This window comes from Cyphellophora europaea (genome assembly GCF_000365145.1).
Source record: "Cyphellophora europaea CBS 101466 unplaced genomic scaffold supercont1.6, whole genome shotgun sequence".
In the NCBI taxonomy this organism is placed as follows: domain Eukaryota; kingdom Fungi; phylum Ascomycota; class Eurotiomycetes; order Chaetothyriales; family Cyphellophoraceae; genus Cyphellophora; species Cyphellophora europaea.
This window is the reverse complement of record NW_008481812.1, coordinates 1,596,398-1,614,930: the sequence shown is the minus strand read 5'-3', so window position 1 is coordinate 1,614,930 and position 18,533 is coordinate 1,596,398. Positions and strand designations below refer to the sequence as shown.

The 18,533-nt window shown below is 53.9% G+C and overlaps 6 protein-coding genes across 6 annotated transcripts; 4 read left to right on the top strand and 2 right to left on the bottom strand.

The window, feature by feature from the left end:
* Nucleotides 1–166: 166 nt before the first annotated feature.
* Nucleotides 167–1,375, bottom strand: HMPREF1541_06826 (uncharacterized protein; the record flags this gene model as incomplete). The annotated part of the gene is made up of 1 exon (XM_008721155.1): nt 167–1,375. One exon carries the CDS (start codon nt 1,373–1,375, stop codon nt 167–169), a length of 1,209 nt encoding a protein of 402 aa, XP_008719377.1.
* Nucleotides 1,376–2,637: 1,262 nt separating this feature from the next.
* HMPREF1541_06825 (uncharacterized protein) lies at nt 2,638–4,508 on the top strand (the record flags this gene model as incomplete). The annotated part of the gene is made up of 2 exons (XM_008721154.1): nt 2,638–3,116; nt 3,245–4,508. 2 exons carry the CDS (start codon nt 2,638–2,640, stop codon nt 4,506–4,508), a joined length of 1,743 nt encoding a protein of 580 aa, XP_008719376.1.
* Nucleotides 4,509–4,992: 484 nt separating this feature from the next.
* Nucleotides 4,993–8,081, bottom strand: HMPREF1541_06824 (uncharacterized protein; the record flags this gene model as incomplete). The annotated part of the gene is made up of 3 exons (XM_008721153.1): nt 4,993–6,317; nt 6,372–7,979; nt 8,027–8,081. 3 exons carry the CDS (start codon nt 8,079–8,081, stop codon nt 4,993–4,995), a joined length of 2,988 nt encoding a protein of 995 aa, XP_008719375.1.
* A 481-nt stretch (nt 8,082–8,562) lies between these two features.
* HMPREF1541_06823 (uncharacterized protein) lies at nt 8,563–9,517 on the top strand (the record flags this gene model as incomplete). Its single annotated transcript, XM_008721152.1, has 2 exons — nt 8,563–8,998; nt 9,051–9,517. The coding sequence occupies 2 exons, from the start codon at nt 8,563–8,565 to the stop codon at nt 9,515–9,517; spliced, it is 903 nt and encodes a 300-aa protein (XP_008719374.1).
* A 910-nt stretch (nt 9,518–10,427) lies between these two features.
* On the top strand, nt 10,428–11,267 carry HMPREF1541_06822 (uncharacterized protein; the record flags this gene model as incomplete). The annotated part of the gene is made up of 1 exon (XM_008721151.1): nt 10,428–11,267. The coding sequence occupies one exon, from the start codon at nt 10,428–10,430 to the stop codon at nt 11,265–11,267; it is 840 nt and encodes a 279-aa protein (XP_008719373.1).
* A 1,107-nt stretch (nt 11,268–12,374) lies between these two features.
* Nucleotides 12,375–15,799, top strand: HMPREF1541_06821 (uncharacterized protein; the record flags this gene model as incomplete). The annotated part of the gene is made up of 3 exons (XM_008721150.1): nt 12,375–12,438; nt 12,486–14,445; nt 14,491–15,799. 3 exons carry the CDS (start codon nt 12,375–12,377, stop codon nt 15,797–15,799), a joined length of 3,333 nt encoding a protein of 1,110 aa, XP_008719372.1.
* Between the last annotated feature and the right edge of the window lie 2,734 nt (nt 15,800–18,533).

Here is an 18,533-nt window from a genome sequence, read left to right as displayed (position 1 = left end):
GAACGGCGAGATTCAGACTGCATATACATACAGACATACCAGACTTTGGATCTGGGGAAATGATAGCGAGCGAGCGATGGGATCATGAAATCTAATAGATTGAAGAACCACGTATCTTTCTATGCGCTTGCTAGTCTAGTTGTACATTTCGTATGGCCCGTGGCGTCTATTTCTTTCCCTTTCTTCGCTTCTTGCCGCCAGTATTTCGATCCGATTCGACGCCTGTAGCATCGACAATCTCGAAGCCATTGTCAGAGATCTGACTGGAGCTCATGCTGATAGCTGGGACAACGACCTCCGGCTCAGGCTCATTACCCACGGTAGCGACCTCATCGCTGGGCACAGGATGGGTGTTCTTCATGAAAGGGTCGAATGCTTTGCGGTATAGCCAGATGGGAGCGCGTACGACCGCTGTGTCACGGAAGGTCGGCTTGTGGATCTCGTCCAAGTCGAGGGGGAATTCGTCGACGTTGCCCTCTTCATCTTCCTCTTCCAGGAAGACATTGCCGACCGAGTCGACAATGAGCACCTTGCCATTCTCGGCGACCACACGTCTCCTCTCACCAGTCGTTGTCTGAATCTTCTCCGGCTTCGGCTCTTTAGACCTGCCGTTCCCCGTCTTCTTTTCTTTCTTCTGCTGACGCTCCATCTCACGCTTTTGTTTGCGGGTAAGGCCCGACATTTGGTCTGAATCATCGGCAGGAAGCTCAACGGGTGTCGGTGCCGTGATACCAACAATACCACTTTCATCGCCCCAGGCTTGCTTGCGTGCTGATCGGATATAGCGCTCCATGAACTCTCGCTGCCGTCGGTAACTGATCGTCAATGCAAAGTAGTGAGCCAATCCTCCACCGACAAGGAACAGCCCAAAGATAACTGTGCCTAAGCCAGGTCGGTAACGAGAATAATAGTAGCCAGTGCCCTTCCATGTCGGAAACCCGTGCTTGAGAAAGTGGTCGTACCGGTCTCGCTGCTCTGACTGCAGAATCCCTCCCACAACGGACAGTCGTTGATATCGCGCCGTCGCTCCAGTCATGAAGTTTGAAATCTCCCGCTGCGATGGACCTTTGGAAACATGCACCCCCTTGTCTCTTTTCTCACCCGACTTCTTTGGGGGACGGGTAGACTTGTTGGCGATGAAGGTCTGTCTGACTTTGTCAGGGTGTAGGGTTCGGGACTTTTTTCTTAGGGCTTTCTTGATATCATCGACGGTGGCTGTGCTCTCAACTCCGAGGAATTCGTAGAATGTTGTCCCCTTGCCCTCCGCGTCCTCCAATTCGTTTCGAATTCTGAAGATATCATGATCTTCCTTGGTGAAGGCTCTGACCAGGGCTACGCAGGCCAGCAAGGTGAGTAGGAAGTGCAGTGGCCTCATCTTGTACCTTGAACCGGTACGCGACCAAGTATTCTGAACAAAGGTGTTCGTATATTTCTGAATAATTTCGCAAACGACTTAAAAGGCCACCGCAGCAACGGTGGCGGACAGTACCATTCACTGCCCGAAAACACGCCATTCAACATCTACGCTTCGGCACAACGCCACGAGCAACAGGACATCGTCACTCAGAACCTGGATCATATAGCTGTATTGAATGCCCAGACCACATGATCATGGATCATTTGTTGCAGCTGTATTTGCATCTTACACTCGCTTCAACTACTGGTGCACAGTCAAACTCACAATCGACTAAACTGCGTCAATAGGGCCGAAGCTTGCGTCAACAGCTCAGCACCAGCTCCCCAGTTAATACTCATTAGATACCGGAGGTGGACGTCTGACCGTATTGACTCCAGAACGGCATCAGAAGTAATGCTCCCAAAGCTATCTTGGCTCGTGGCGTGTAGACCTGGTAAAAGCACTGGCAGAGCGTAAGCCGGGTCCACAGTGGATGTGGCTTGTGTTCTCTTTCCACGATTGAAGTTCCAGCGTGGCCGCGTGCTTGTGGGGAGTTTTCCATCTACGTTGTCTCGCAGGGCTTCAAGTAGAGACGTAGGCAAGTCCAGCAGCAGGCAAGGAAGGGGTCATTGAGGTCCAAAGTGAGGCGCAAATGTTCTCTCTCCATGCCCAGCAGCAGCGCCCAACAGAGATCTTGGAGCCAATGGCAATACTGTTACTAAGGTTCTGGCTGCAGCAGCGTGGAAATGGGGAGGGGTTGTGTTGGCAGTCGTAGTGACCGCCTTTCGCATCCCGCTGTCTTCTCTTCTTTCTGTGCCCTTGTCCTCAACGACCTACCTTAAGTCACAATGCGTATATTTTCTCACTTCTTCCTTGAGTCTGACGTTGGCCAGAATTGAGGAGGAAGACGTTATTTTTGGAGGGGTGCACAGGCAGGGCAAGGGGGGTTCTGTCCGAGCACCGCCACGCAAAAGCCACTTTCAGGTAATTTGCTGAACAACTGCATCTCAGCCAGGGCGAGCCAGGGGCTCCAAAGAACTTGTTGCCTGGAATTTGCCCTTGCTCGACACGCTGTTTCTCCTTTCCTACACACCAACACCTGCTCGTCACTCACTTTCGACGTCTTTCCTTTGCATACACCATTTGTAAGCCAGCCCTCCTGCCCTTGCCAACCCACAGCGCACCCGGCTGATCACTTTCAACAGTAATTCAATCGCATTCATTCAAGTTTCATCGCAGCCATGGCCAGACTCAACATCCCGATCGACGTCCTTACGTCTCGCTTCAACATCGGCGACCGTTTCTCGGGCCTGCGCAGCCAGTCTTTCGGTCAGCGCTTTGCAAATATCAAGCCAATTTCCGAGTTCCTCGATATCAAGAGGCTTTCCAAGCCCAACAACTTCGCTGAGGTGCAGAGCCGAGTCAACTACAATCTCACCTACTTCTCCAGCAACTATGCCGTCGTCTTCGTCATGCTCAGCATTTATAGTCTCATCACAAACCCTTGGCTGTTGTTCGACATCATCTTCGTGACCTTCGGCATGTGGTTCATTGGTAAGCTGCAAGGCGGAGATCTTGAGATTGGCACTATCAAAGCCACTACCTCACAGCTCTATACTGGCCTGCTGTGCATTGCTGTCCCTATTGGCTTCTTTGCGTCGCCTTTCAGCACCATTCTCTGGCTCATCGGAGCCTCCGGCGTAACCATCCTTGGCCACGCGTCACTTATGGACAGACCAATAGAGAATGCTTTTTCCGAGGAGGCGGTCTAGGTGGTCGGCCGCGAACTCCATACGATGTGCCCCCATGGGGAAGACCACCCGGGGCACGACTGACACGAGGTCAAAGAGCTTGGGCTGCGCAGTCGTGGTCCGAATACGATGATCGGTTCGAAGAACTCGAGACCGACGATGACGGCTTACACGGCGTTGAATTGGATCAGGGCTATGTCCCAAAAAGATTTGCTTCGGATGAATTGCGTTTTACTGGAATAGACATGGGTGCAAGGTCAGGTGCCCGCAGAAGGCACCCAGATTATTACGACGATGACTATACTCCCTCAGACGAGGAATATGATGGTTCTACAGGATTGGTCCGGCGTAGCCAAGGTCAATTGATGCTACGGGAGAAGGAGGAAGCCCTAGTTGAGAGAGCTCAGGAGAGAATCCGGCGTGCTCGGGCTCTCGGTAAGACCAACGTCAAGTTGAGTCGCGCAGAGATTGATGCTTTGGACCGATTAGAACGGAGCCAGAATCCACCGCCTACCCCTCCTATACCGATGCCTGCTCCGAAAGCGGCTCCCAAGGGTAAGAAGGCTGCTGCGCCCAAGCAAAAAGCCATCGAGTCCAAGAAGACTGGGAAGAGCAGCAAATCTGGCAGCAATTCCCCCAAACCCAAGTCAAAAGAGTCAAGAAGCCGAGGCCAGAGCGTCGCATCTACACGTTCCAAAGGCAGTGCCAAGGAGGAGGCACTAGTACCCTACCCTGTCTCCCCTGACGAGCAGTATGCCTATCCACCGTGGTACGGTCGTCCTGGTGGACCAAACTCTCTGCATCAAGAAGCTCGCGCTGGCTCAGCGTCCAGAATGCCTCAACGTGAGCCTATGCCGCCGATGCCCTACTATCACGCCTACAACTCGCACCCAGACGTCATCTACGGCCCTCGACCTGGATCCAACAGCTCATATGCCTCTCGACCTGATCCAGCCGACCCTGATTGGGAGCCCCGAGCCCGCTCTGCTTCGAGTCTGGTTAATTTCCCACTCGACCAGCTCCCGCAGCAAGCAGTTGCTGGCACAGGGCGTGCACCACGCTTTGATCCCGCCGATCCTCGATACGCCTCTCCACCTACTCGACGCGTCGTTTCCGGACCGCCTCGCGGCAGGCCAGATGAGCTCTTCCTGCCCGATGACCAAGAAGTCATGCAATATCTCACCGAATCAACTACCAACGATGAGGCCCGCAGTACCTCCGATTCGGATGACAGCAGTCAGGGCGTGCAGGTCAATGTTGAGGAGCGAGCAGGTGGTCAGTATGCGATACAGACGCGAGCGGCAGCACAGAAACGGATTGGTAGCGGTCCGAGCAAGGGAGCTGCGAAAAAGCGAAAGTAGATCAGACTCAACACTTGCATCCTAAAAGCATTGCAATGCGTACGGAGTAATGGTAATGATATTTCACATGCATACCTATTTATGCACTTCGAGTTGTTTAAAATGCCCCGATGCGCTGTCACATTCTTTCGTCGGTAGAATTAACTGATCATGACATGACACTTTATCCGGCGCTGACACGCAACATACGACTAGTAACTATCATTGCTCGAAAACCGGGTATCGATCCAACAAGATTCCAGATCCCACCCAACTGGCAGCAAATGCGTTGCATTTCCACGATCCGTGCGTGTACTGTTTGAACCAAGCTCCAAGGAAGGACCTCCTATCGTGTACAGGCCCACACAAACCCATCACTCTCTCGCAAGGGATGCACAGATTCGTCTCCCACCCACGCCTTGCTCATCCACGCGCGGGCTGCCACCAACACCTTCGACCGCTACTCTGCCTCAGGTCCCCCGTCCACTCTTCTACCCGAGCTTCATCACAGCTCCTCGTGAAAGCGACTTATCTCTCTACTCCCTCGAGGACTCTCACCTCTCGCATCCGCCAGCTTCGGCGGCGGCGCAAGCGAGACCTCCTCGGTGAACGCGTCTCTCGCCTCCTCACGCTCCTGCGTATCCTGGGACTTCTTGCCCGTCTCACCCTCGGCTTTCTTTGCGCCGGCATGGGGTGTGCCAGCTGCGGCGGGGCCGAGCACGACGTCCTTGTCCTGTGCGGACGAGGAGGTGTCTTTGTCTTTGCTGAGCTTGTTGGACAATGCGGTGCCGACACCGCCGGCAGGCTTGACCTTCTTAAGCAGGCGCTGACGAAGGCCGCGCTTGCCTCGAGTGTCGTCGGCAGCTGCCGGGGCGGTGGGCGAGGCTGGAGATACGGCCGCAGGGCGTTCTTCATCAGAGTCGCTCAGCGAACTGATACTGGGCGACCTGCCTCGAGTGACTGCTGTGTGAGCAGTTGCCAATGCATCCCCCGCGGGAGTGTCCTTGACGGGCGAGACTGGCGAGTCCGGCGTCTGATGCTCATTTGCGTCTCCGTACATGTCGCTTGTTTCCTCGGAATCTCGTGTTCTGCGGCCAGCGAGCGCGACGTCGCGCATCGAGTCGGAGCGGGGAATGTCAGTGTCACCGCTTTCCCTGGAGGCTTCTGTGCTCTTCTTCGTTGCCTCAATGGCCTTAGGGGTGGCGGGGCGAGCGTCCCCGGTCGTCTTGAGAGGTTCGTCATCCTCGGCTGAGTGAGACTTGCCACGGAAACGGCCAAACAGTGACTTGATTCGAGAATCCCGCTTGGAGGGAGAAGTGGGCTCATCATCCCGTTTAGAAGGCGAAAGTGGCTCATCGTCGTGCTTGGAATCTGAAGTCGGCTCATCATGAGAAATGACAGCCGGATAATAGGAGGGCGGAACTGTGTCGGCGGCCTCGACCTGACGAGTAGTGCGATCCTTCGCCTCCAAACCTGGAGAGTCGTCTGGCTCGATGATCTGGGAAGTAGGCTGTCCGGTCTCGAGCTCAGGGTGCTCAGTATCGTTAGATGTAGGATGGGCAGAGTGAGTGGATGCGCCCGGAGCTACTGCGGCAGTGCTGCCTACGGCCGCGGTGCCTGCTGCGGTGCCTCCCGCGGTACGGCCGAGGACGCCAGAGAAGAAGCCTGGTTTCTTGCCTCCAGATTTTCGTTTTTCTTCCCGCTCGAGACGAGCTCTCTCCTTTTCGGCTGCTACCTCGGCCTGTCGTTTCTCTTTCACAGCGTTTTCTTCTTCTCGTTGGACACGCTTCTCTTCGTTACGACGGGCACGTTCTTCTTGCTTCTCGCGCGCTGAGTCAGGTCAGTGGGCAATCTCCAACAGGATGAAGTGATTTTCGCACGTACCTTGCGAATCTTTAAGCTCCTTCTTGATCTCGGCCTCTCGTTGCTTCTCTGTTTCCTGCTCTTGCTTCAACCTCTCTTGTTCCAGTCGAATCTCCTCATCCCTAGCACGTTGCTTTTCGGCTTTGTCAGTGATCTCGTCCAATGTAGGCTGAAGCCGCTGTTTGGCGATAGCATCGATGTCGGCCTGATCGAGGTATTTTCCACCTCCGATGTTAACTCTACCCACATTAATCATGCGCTCATCACTTTCACGCTGTGCCCGTTCGCGAGCTTGCCGCTCCCAGAGCTCACGTTGCTGAGGGCTCGATTTGCCCGTGTCAGAGAAGACCTTCTCATCCATCTTGTTCATTTGGGCTGTGACGTTCTTGTGCGCTGCCACTAACAGGGCGTCTCGATCGGCCTGACGCTTCTTGCTATCAACTTCGGCTACCTTGCTTTGGAAGATCGACATTTGAGATTTGATCTTCCGCGACTGCTCTTCATCTGAATCGTCGGCCTCATTAAGGCTGGAAGCACGCCGACGATTACCGCGGATCGAAGACAGCCGGTTGGTTTTCTGTGGAGTAGTCTGTCCATAGTACTGGCGATATGCAGCATGCTCGTCGTGTAACTTGGCGAGCCTCTCCTGCGCAAGTTTCGTTGCAGTCTCTTGCAGGTTTTCATAGCCCCGACCCGGGTTATCAGGAACCTGGCTGGTGGACGCATCCGACATAGCTCGATTGCGAGCTGCACGGGCACCCGTGGTACTATCTGATTGCCTCGTAGATTTTGCCTCGTCGATATGTGTTTGCTGGATGGCGTACATTTTCTGAGCCATCGCGACTGCAGATGCTCGTAGCATGTCTTGACGCTTCTTCTCCTCGACCTCGATCGAAACTGGGGGCGTTGAACCATACATCTGTCTTGACACATTACTCTTAGCCATATTCTGAATTCTTGCCGCATCGAAGCCTGGATCACCACTTGCAAAGTCGCCCCGGGGATTTGATGTCTTCTGAGTCGAGTTTGCCGCCTTCAATGCCCACCCTGCACTTGGATTTGCTTGTGGTGGAACTGGCGCGGATCCAGATCTCTTCCTGCTACCAGACATTGCGCCAGTAGCTGCTAGTAAAGCCTTGCGGTGGTCACTTGCAGAAACATCACGTTCTGTGATTGGCTTTGTTGGCTTTCTTGCGGCATGAGCCTGGCCTGCTGCGGAGAGTCCATGTTCGCTCTCTGACGCTCTCCATATATCGGGACTGGTTGTGTGACTGTGCGCTTGAAGCGCAGCCTTGGACCCCGCAGCACTCAGTTCGGGCTGCCATAGTGGGTTCATCTTGTAATCTTTCGCTTGCATAGCAGCCTTGTTCGCGGCAGGAATAGGATCAGGTTTCCAGTGTTCGAAGGACTTCTGGTTCTCGTTCGCTAGGCTAGCGGCGGCACCTGCGGAGGCGAGCTTCACTCCACCTTGAGATGGAAATGAAGGGAGATCCTGGGCGCGAGCATACTTTAGTGAAGTTGCGGCGGATGCTGCGGAGAGGCGGCCGTCTTCATCTAGTATCGAGTGCGACGCCTGAGAGGAGGCCGTATCGCGGGTTACGTATAATGCGGCGGAAGCAGCTTGGTATTCTAGTCAGTTGCCAGCTCATGCCTAAGCGAGGAGGACAAGACGTTACCCGACCCCTGCAAATCCTGGCCCTGTGGAGCCCCGGGCTTCACTGTCGCCGACATGGCGTTCGTAACAGGGAGCGCGATTGTTAGTATAAAGATGTTGAAGGGAGTGTATATCAAAAGAACAACTACAATCTACAATATCACGACAACAGCCGGCACTGGCATATTGGGAGGGGGTGGATGAGCTTCTGGGCGAGAGGCACAGCTGATCCAAACCTTGACGTCAGTGCAAGCTGCAGCCACTGCTGTCATCGGCTCACTAAGTTGAATTTGGGGGCGACTGGGGTCCCGATCTCGAGGGCTAGCCCGTTGAGGTTGACTGGAGCCGACGCGGCGGAACGACGTTGCCTTGCCAGCTCCCAGTATGCTGTTCATCGACCTGGGATGACAATCAACGTCAGTAATGGCATATCAAATCTAGACACAAGAGTGGCTACTAGGCAGCTCTGATCCGTTTCGCGCAACACTGTATAACCCTGGAAGGATCATCTAGGAATCCTCCGAAAGTCGCTCGGCCTTCCTGTCCAGAGCTGGAAAGATGGGGGCTCTGAGACCCGCCGGAACGAGTTTCGAGAAGATATTGAACTTTCGAGATGTTGGCCACTTCGTTGGTGACACTACCATGACAGATGCCGGACCGAAGCTACGGAGTGGTCGCCTATATCGAAGTGCGCGTCTCGACGACGCCTCGGCAACTGACAGAACAGCCCTTGTCAATGATACTGGCATCAGGACGGTCATTGACTTGAGGTCCAAGACAGAGCTCATTAACGCGGCCAAGAAGCACTCTGACGCGGCAGCGTTGGCCCAGTCAGCAGTAATACCTTCGTCCAACAGTCAGATTGCACAGCCGTTGAAGATCCCTGGACTACGGTACGAGGAAATCAATCTCAATGGTAAAGGTTTCGAGCGAGCGCTGGTGTGGCAGCTCTCATACATCAGCCTCGCTCGGCTGACATTCTTGATGGCGCTTGGTATATCACTGCCCCAGGCCACCTACCAAGACTCTGCTGACAGCTTGCAAAGGATATCGCACCGAGGGTATCTCGGTGTTAGGGAAAGAGATTATGCAACCACGTGGCTTGATAGGTTTAGGAACGGATACTCTAGACCATTCCGGGCCCGAGATCAAACAAGTTTTTGATGTACTGAGCGATGAAAGTGCTTATCCACTTCTTGTACACTGTACGCAAGGCAAGGACCGGACAGGCATCACGGTGCTATTGGTGCTACTGCTTTGCGGGGTTGATCTGTCCGCAATCACTGCCGATTATGTGAAATCTGAGGCTGAGTTGGAACCTGAGAAAGAAGAGCGGATGAAGGAGATCTCCAGCATTGGTCTGGACGAAACATTCGCCCAGTGTCCAGCGAACTTCTGCTCCGACATTAAGGAGTATCTGAGTACCAAGTATGGCGGTGTCAGCAACTATCTTGAGAAGATAGGCGTTGACAGCCATCAGCAGGAGGCGGTGCGGCGTATCATGCTCGTATGAATTCCCCGACCAGGCACTTAACGACCTAGCATGCAACAGTGCTGTGCCTGGGCGTCTCCACAAACTCCGTGACTGAGCGGGTGCAGACACGAGGCTCGATGCAACGAGCGCTGTCAATCCCCGGAACAAGACAAGACTGCCAACCCCACCGCCATGTGCATGCATAACTTTCACTGCCTCGTCGATCAGCACAAAACATGCTGCGCCGCGAGGATTGTCATCAAAAGCCGCGGCGTTATCGCCGTGCATACGGGAATAACCATACCGTTCATAGTTTCCTAAGCGGCAATTCAAGATCTCCTTCGCTCCAGAAATGGCTCGTCGTGGCGGTCGATTGCTTAGAAAGCCGCGAGCATCCGAGCTGCAGCCACAGCCGCGAATTTGAGTTGCAATCGTCATGACGTATTTCCGTAATCAACCAATCCAAGGACTTGCTGGCGGCATCCCTGCTCAAAAACCTCGTCCGCTTGGCAGACGTAAGCCGTTTCTGTCGCAGATGGTGCCCACGCTATCCACGCAAACAATGGCCGCGGGAGACTCACGGCAGGGCTTAAAGCGTCAATCGGACACCATAGCCTCCACGGCAACGTCGCAGTTCGCGCTATACGAGCGGGAGAGTTTCTTGTTGACGTGAGTGCGCAAGAGCAGTGCCCTTGATATACCTCAGCGATTGTCTTTCTGCTCCGTCACCTCAACTCTCAATCACCTCGCCATCATCGCCTACGGCCCCTTCAGCCGCCATCGATATCGCCTCCTCCTATCCGACCTGCCATCCATCATTATTTTCTGTTCTCATCCTCAGGCTGATCTTTCCACACCTACATCGGTCAACCAAGTATCGGAGATCGGTGGTGCCGCTCAACGACCATAGTTATCCCCAATAGCAACACTCAGCTGCAGTACCGCCAACATGTGGGGATACGCCGCCGTTCTGCCTGTCATCTCAGCCCTAGTATGGCTTTCCATGCTGCTCGGGATGCTCCTCTGGTGGGTGACCTCGGGGTCGCCCCTTCTCCCCAGCATGGTAGACGACCAGAATCAAACCATCGCCTACATCAGCGACGTTGGTGCTTTCACTCTCAAACCCTTGTTCATCAGCATGTCTTCGGTTATGGTCGTAACACTGAATGCCTCATTCCTGGTGGAACGATATTTACGGCACAGCGGACTTCTGGCTGCCAACACTTCGAGGGTTCAAAAAGGGCTCAGCATTGGCTCCATCATCTTTTCCACGATCGGAGGTGCTGGCATCATTCTGCTGTCCATCTTCGATACCTATCGGCATAATACCCTGCACAACGTCTTCCTCCTGTGCTTCATCGGCGGTTACGTTGTCAGCGCGATCTTGGTTTGCGCCGAGTACCAGCGCCTGGGAATTCATTACCGGCAGCACCGCATCCTGCGCATTTCCTTCTGGGTGAAGCTGTTCTTCATCATCGTTGAGTGCCTTCTGGCCATTGCCTTTGTGAGCACCAACTGGACCAGTCACTACAACGTCGCCGCCGTATTTGAATGGATCGTGGCTTTCATCTTCACGTTGTACGCCCTCAGCTTCGCGCTGGACCTGCTACCTGCCGTGCAAACGGCACGACACGTCCCACAGGGCTTGAAGGATGCCGAGAAGAATCTGCAGAATGGTGGCGATCAGATGGGGCGACCAGAGGGATCCGTCAATGAGTTTGGTATGGCCTCTGTTGAGCAGCCGCAGCGAGCGCAGCAGTCGAGATTGTCGAGATTTATCTCGTGGTGAAAAGTTGGTTTGTTTGATTGGGCATCTACCCATTTCATGCACATATTCTTGGATTAGCACTAGCGGTGGGCGTTCAACAACGGTCACAATGATTAACTGAGGTTGACATAGACTCGAAGGCTGGTGGACGCCTCGTCTTATAAGAGAATGGAGTCCGGGGGGCCACGGGAATAGGCGTCGACTGGAGTCTAGCATCGGTCTGGCTGATCATGAAACGAGCTTCCTACCTCTTTGTACTATTCAGAAGCACTCTTGGGAGGGAAGGAATTTATTAATCACCACATTTCACCGCTGTTGAAGATGCAATAACTACTCACGACGTCCAATTTCGAACAGAATGCCTCGTATTGCAGGTGGGTGGAAGTATGTACGTGAGCAAGGCGTCCGAGGCTAATGACTGTTCTGGACCACTATGCTCAACCCGATAGGAGGGAAGCCAGCTATCAGTTGAGTCCAAGCGGTCAGCGCTGCCATCATGGACCTTCGCAGGTCGAGTGCCCCGATCATGTCAACCAGCTCAACTCTTCAGCACACATGCGGCAAACGGATTGCGCCCATCCTGCTAAGATCACCACGGAAATACATCCTCGATGAATGACGGTGTGCATCCTTCGAGTCTTGCCACCTCGTAATGAGTTCTACCGACGACTCACACGTTTACCCGCGACGGTGTCCACGCACGTGGTTGTCTTGTATCATGAAGTCGCTTCAAGTAGAGTGATGCTTATGGTATTTTGGCTCGAGGCTTGTATCTCACACAAAGGTGCTACTAGTACGTGGTTAGGGCCGGGCTTGGCTAAACTGGAGCCCCCGCGGGAGCCTGCAGCCTGAGGCGCGCAGTCGCGCATCGTCGCACTCGCACCCGCTGCCGCTGCCGCAGCAAATCGTGGGGTCGGTGTCTCAACTTGCACCCTTCTACAGCCCCTCAGATAACCTTTTCCGCTAGATACACCTCAGATGCGTGCGCTCGCCGCCACCGTGTAATCACTCAGCGCGCCTCGGTACAGTCTGTATTCTCTATAGAACAACAGCGATTCCACTGCATATGGTAGCAACCGCCGCTTGGACGTTGCACTCCTCTCTCAAAGTGGCTCAAACGCCCACATCATGGGCGCCGTCGGCTCCAGGGTCGACGATGGGTCTCCCTTCTATATCAAGGATCAGTCGCGCTGTGAGCATGTATCTCAATTGCTAGAATGTGGACCTAACATCATACAGTGACTCTATCCTCTCTTGTCGTCTCGAACGGTCTTCGCAAGGTCATTTTTCACACGACCCCTAATGCATATCCCGCGACGCGCTTTTCTGCGCGTAGAGAGGCTGGCGATGATACTCCTGTATCCTATGTCCAAGATCCAGATTCAACGAACCTGCAGTTCCTCCCGCGATTAGACCTCGACGATGAACTCGACTTCCGCTTTACCTTCGTTACCCGCCAAACTACAAATGCTTCACCCACACCTACCAGCGCGCCCAGCGTAGGACCAATCGACACTCAGATTAATGGACTGACATTTGCCTACGCATCCAACACGAAAGAGTTGGACACACTGGTTACAAGAGAGTTCCATGCGGACCCTAACCTGCACAAGAATTCAAACGTCCAGTTTATTGGGGACTTTCACACCAACGGATCACCCTCCATCGAGTTCGAATGGACCTGGAGATGGAAACCGCCAAAGATGAACCAAGATCGAGGGGGCGGATGGAGGCATAGTTGCAGCTTTCTTGAATACGACTCCCGTGCCCATCGTCTAAACACCCTCGCCTCGTTCGCATTTTGGGTACACAGGTCCTCCCCGATAGTACCAACTCCGTTAGCATCACCAGGCTTTGATCTAACAGTGCCTGTCTACCGGAACCAGAGACTTCCTTCTTCTCAATCCTACCAATCTGCTGTGAGCGATACGGAAGACTTTCAGCAGCCTCCATCACCGCATGTCATTTCAACAGAGCTGCCTGTACAGCCGCCGTTCGCCCCACCGGTGCCGGCTCCTGTAGCCCCGATCATTGATGTTCTCTGCCAGCGTCCGGGCGAAGACATGAGCTCCGTTGATGATGGTCCCGTATTTCGGGCCACAATGAAATCACTGGAGCAAAAGACTGGCAATATGCGGGTTCAAATCAAGAAAGTCCTAAAAAGAGCAGAAGCCGCCCACCAAGCCCAAGTCGAATGCAACACGACCATGCGGGCCTTCCTAGCTGCATTGCAGGAGGCATCTGCTTCAAACGCAAGCGCTTTCAAACCAGCATTGGACCATTACTTTACCAAAATTGCACAACGCCTTCTCGATTATGAAACTCAAAATGCGCTTCTCTTACAGAGGCAAGTCATCGAACCTGTTACCAGGCTTTATAACCTGGACATCAAAGCTGCCGACCAGAAGAAGAAGGATTTCGATGAGGAGAGCAAGGATTACTATGCGTACGTGAGCCGCTACCTCGGTCAAAGAACGGATTCTCTCAAAGAGAAGAAACGCGCCGAGAGCGACACCAAGTATCAAAACAAAAAGCGTAACTTTGAATTGAAGCGCTTCGACTACTCGTCCTTTATGCAAGACTTGCACGGTGGTCGAAAAGAGCAGGAACTTTTGTCGCAGCTTACCAAATACGCCGACCGTCAGACGAAGACGTTTTTGGAGACATCGAGGAAGGTTGAGGTCTTGACACCGCAATTGGATGCCCTTGTAAAAGAAGTAACGGAAGCAGACAAGGAATACAAACTGCAGCGCACGGAACGAGAAGAGAAAAGACGAAACCTAGAGAAGAACGCTACCTCATCGACCGACAATGAGCCAGTTGCACAAGTCAGCTCACACCCTTCCTCCGCCCCTTCACAAAACGGAGTCGGCGGCTACAATTCTGATACGGATCTCAGTCGAGCAGACAGCACGAGCTCACAATTTGCTGGCAAAACGGCCAAGACGCTCTCACCCAGCAATTCTCTTCATGCTCCGGGCGCGGGAACTCTATCAACGTCGCCTGGCGCTGCATCGATAACGACAACACCAAGCAAGTTCAAAGGCATTCGTGATCTCGAGGAGAGGGACTCTTCTATCGCTTCCACACTTGACAAGGCCGGCATGGGACAAATCCGCAAGGAGGGTCTCCTCTGGGCGTTGAGCAAACCTGGTTCCCACATTGATCCCAAAGGTATTAACAAACAGGCATGGCACAAGTAAGTGATACCCCCGATCGCCTGTTCCGAGCTAAGTCTTTGCAGGTTCTGGGTTGTGCTGGATCAGGGCAAACTTTCCGAGTACAGTAACTGGAAAGATAAGCTCGACCTTCATCGAGAACCCATCGATCTTCGCATGGCATCTGTACGAATGGCACGTGATGCTGAGAGGAGGTTCTGCTTTGAGGTCATCACTCCGCATTATAAACGCGTCTTCCAGGCCACCTCCGAAGACGACATGACGAACTGGATCAACTCCATTAACAACGCCCTTCAGAGTGCTGTCGAAGGACGCAGTGGGAAGTCAATCTCACAACACTCGTCTGAAACGGTTAGTCGAGAGTATGGGTCTGTCCTCACGGGCAAGAGCTCTTCGCAATCGGGCCCACACGGGCAGTCACACAAGAACGATGTCGGAGTCAGCAGGCGCATCACTGTAGGTGCGCGACCGTCGTACGTTCGGACCACCAGCAGCAGCTACGAAGACAATCCCTCGAAACTGCTGCAGCAGATCCGAGACATCGATCAGGGCAACGCCTACTGTGCTGACTGCGGCTCGACGAGCAAAGTTGAGTGGGTGTCGCTGAACTTGGCCATTCTTTTGTGCATCGAGTGCGGCGGCATCCACCGATCGCTAGGCACCCACGTATCGAAGATTCGATCTCTGACGCTGGACATCTACTCATTTACCAACGACATTGTGGAGCTCCTCCTCTTGGTTGGTAATCGTGTGAGTAACATGATTTGGGAGGCGAAACTGGATCGTTCTCTGAAACCAGATGCAAATTCGTCCCGGGATCAACGGTTGAGGTTCATTACAGCGAAGTATGTTGAGCGGGCCTATGTTGAGCTCAACACTGGTCAGTTTGTTTCGGCCGAAGACACTCTCTTGACGTCAATCAAGAAGAACGAGGTCCAAGGTGTTCTTCAAGCGATAGCACAAAAGGCCAATGTCAACGCGCACGATCGATCACGAAATACACATGCGGTGCTCCTGGCACTTGCGGCTGCCGACCCGGCCCATCCGTTGGGAAGCCCACAAGCATCACCTCGGACACCTCCCGCAGCTGCAACAGCAAAAGCCTTTCCAATCGCGGAGCTGCTCGTGCAGAATGGTGCGGAAATACCCACAGAGACGCCGCCAATTCCATTGAGTTCGGCAGCGCAGCTATACATCGAACAAAGGACAGCCAAGGCCAGTAGCACGGGACCGGGGAACGATACGTTGGGTCCTCTACCGAACGTTAGTGGGCGTGGAATTGTCCCAGCGGACAGTGCAAGCAACCGACTTCAGAAAAGGGGGAGTGCTGGATCACGATTCGCCGGCAAGGTGGTCGGGTTGGGGGAACGGTAGTATCGTTATAGAGAACGGCTGGGTTCAGCATCTGTGCATGTTGGAACCCAGCTTCTCTGCGATGCATGAATTTTGATCCAGAATCTGGATGGAGGGGGTTAGCTTCGGTGGCATATCTGGGCGATGCCCGAGCATTTCTCTCCGTTGTCAGGGATGGGGGAGATGAAAAATTTACCGTCGACACCTATGAGAAAGGAAGGACTGAGGTTTGGGCAATTGCCGAACAGGGGCAACCTGGTTGACTCCGCCCTTGGGTGATAATGATGATGATGGGGGTAGCAGTAATTATTGATGTCTTGTGAGCGGCATCCAACTGTTGCAGCTTCCGGATGATTGCTGTGAGAGGCGAGCATGTCGGTTCCCACCACTCCAACCACTCTAGCCACTCTCGGACCCTCGTGCTTGCCTGCCAAGCCCATCTACGTCCCCACCGCTTAACCGCTTGAATGTTCGGCGTCAAGAGCCTCTCCGAATTTTTCTGCTCGAGATACTGACACCAGGAAATTGTCCGGTCACGTGAGTGTCGTGTGGGACCCCAAGAACTTCCTGTGCGCTTTACCATTGCCCCCAGACAGCTCGAGCACAATCTGGCTAAATGAGGGTGACATGTCTCGGCATGTCCGAGATGGGATTGCTCCTTATCGTGATTTCCAGAATGTTCCTGGAGATTGGAGGAACACTGTTGCACATCGGTCCGGCACGAAGGACGTAACGCAGCAAGACTCATGAACGGTACTAAGCACAACGGTCTAGCGAATGGCTATCGTTGAACCAGGATGTGAGAGCTGAACTCCTGCAGGAGCTCTTTGGCGTGCTGTCCCCTGAAGATCTTCGCAGCAGGAGCTCGCCAAAACGGTACGAAGGACAGCGGGTACTTTTGTCGGATCACGAGCGACCCAGCTGGGCTTTCGCGCAGATACTTGAGCCCAAAAAAAGCACCAAAGACACTTCTCGAGGAGCGGAAATAGGCTCAAAGATCTCAAGACACATTGGGGTTGTCCAAGCGGTGATCGACAAACGGGCTCAGTAGGAGTTACGTAGACACGATGAGAAGGCCAAGGAATAAAAGACCAAAGCTCGGCGTTTCTGGTCAATTACTCCGTACTCCGTACAACGCCTCAATTGGGCGGAGAGTATTTCCGCAAACAGTCTCTGTGGCTGGAATGGGTCCATGCAGCGGTGGGGGAGAGGCCAGCCTTGCCTAGTCTCACCTAACGAGGCTCTTCGCTCGCCTAAGACCCTTGTGGCTGTGTCTGCTCCCAGGGCCCGGCAAGCAATCCAGCAACATTCGCCACCTTCTACTACTCCTGACAGCGCACATCGCTTGTTCCGGGTCACCTCACACGCCGATCGAATGATTCTGGACGAATAACTGAGTTCTGTTTGACACCATCACCGACAGTAGCTGGCGTAAGTTGCTATCTATAGCCAGAGATGGGACACGACCGCGTCACCTTGCGGGCCAAGAATGTCGCTCATCAAGGGCATCATAGAAAACGCTCGCACACCCCTGGCCGAAGCGAATTTGGAGTCACTGGAGTCCTTGGAGCCCCAGACGGCAAAGGTTTACACGCGCATGTTCGGGCGAAGTTCGAGTCCGATCCTGCGACGAACTGCATGCAGACCAGGGTTGTCCATCCAAAAGTCATGCCTGTCAAGCTGAAAAGTATACAGAACTCCAGAGATCGGCACCTGACATGCCTTGTTTTGGCAGGCTCAATTGGGAGCTTACAACCATGATACTTCCCAGTAAAGCTCTCCTTACTATGAGCTACGTACTGCAAAGCACAAATTTGTGCTACTAGTGCTCCAAGCACACCAACGCGCAAGGATTTCTAATTCCGAATTGCGGGCCACATTCTTCTCTTAGGGCCAAGATCTACCACATTCGGCGTTGGTCATCCGTCGATCATTCTGCTGCCCACGGACTTGTACAACCATGTAAAGGGTAGTCATGCGGGAGAGCGGCAGCGGCAGCACCACGCGTGTCACGGCCCTTGATGACGGGTGCCATCATGTCCATCATGCTATGGCAGACGTGGCTGGCCATGTTCGTGGGCCTCGGAACACGAGCCAGCGATCCCATGGTCAAATTCCAGATGATCCAGGCCTTGGTAGAACCGCGCTAATGCCGGCTTGCCCTGCCCACAAGCCACAGTGGGATGTCAGAAGGAGGCTACCGGAGTCGGCGGGCGAAAGCCTCACAGATCGACATTCGCTTTTTCTGGGCACGCTGCACAATCCCCACAGCGTTTTTTCTGCCTTCCTTCAGCTCGCTTGCGTCCGGAGTACAGAGCTCGGGTACTCAACAGCCGGTCTCAGAAACGTGGCGTCCAGAATCCCGATACGCGCCCCGGAGTTCTGGATCGCAAGCACTTGTGCTGGTGCCAGAGTACCTGGCCGTTGCTGGCCGTTTCGAGAAAGTCTAAGTGGTTACTTTGGTTCGACGTCTCTGATTTGGACACGTTTCGAGTCAGTGACATCGTACTATGTTACGAGCTTTATCCGCCCTATCTACCGAGGCAGTTCGTCAATGGTCCGTTGCTGAGGCTTCCGCGAGGCTAGGGAGTCTCCATGGCCATGTCGCCACAACTTAGCCTCTTTGGACCCCGTCTCGAGGTGGGCCTCTATTGCAAAATTCCATGCTTGAATTCCATCCCTCGTGGTCCCAGTCATCCGGCCCCAGGTGCAGGTTTGCTCGGCACTAAACCTAACTCTGTGGCTCGTTGGGCGT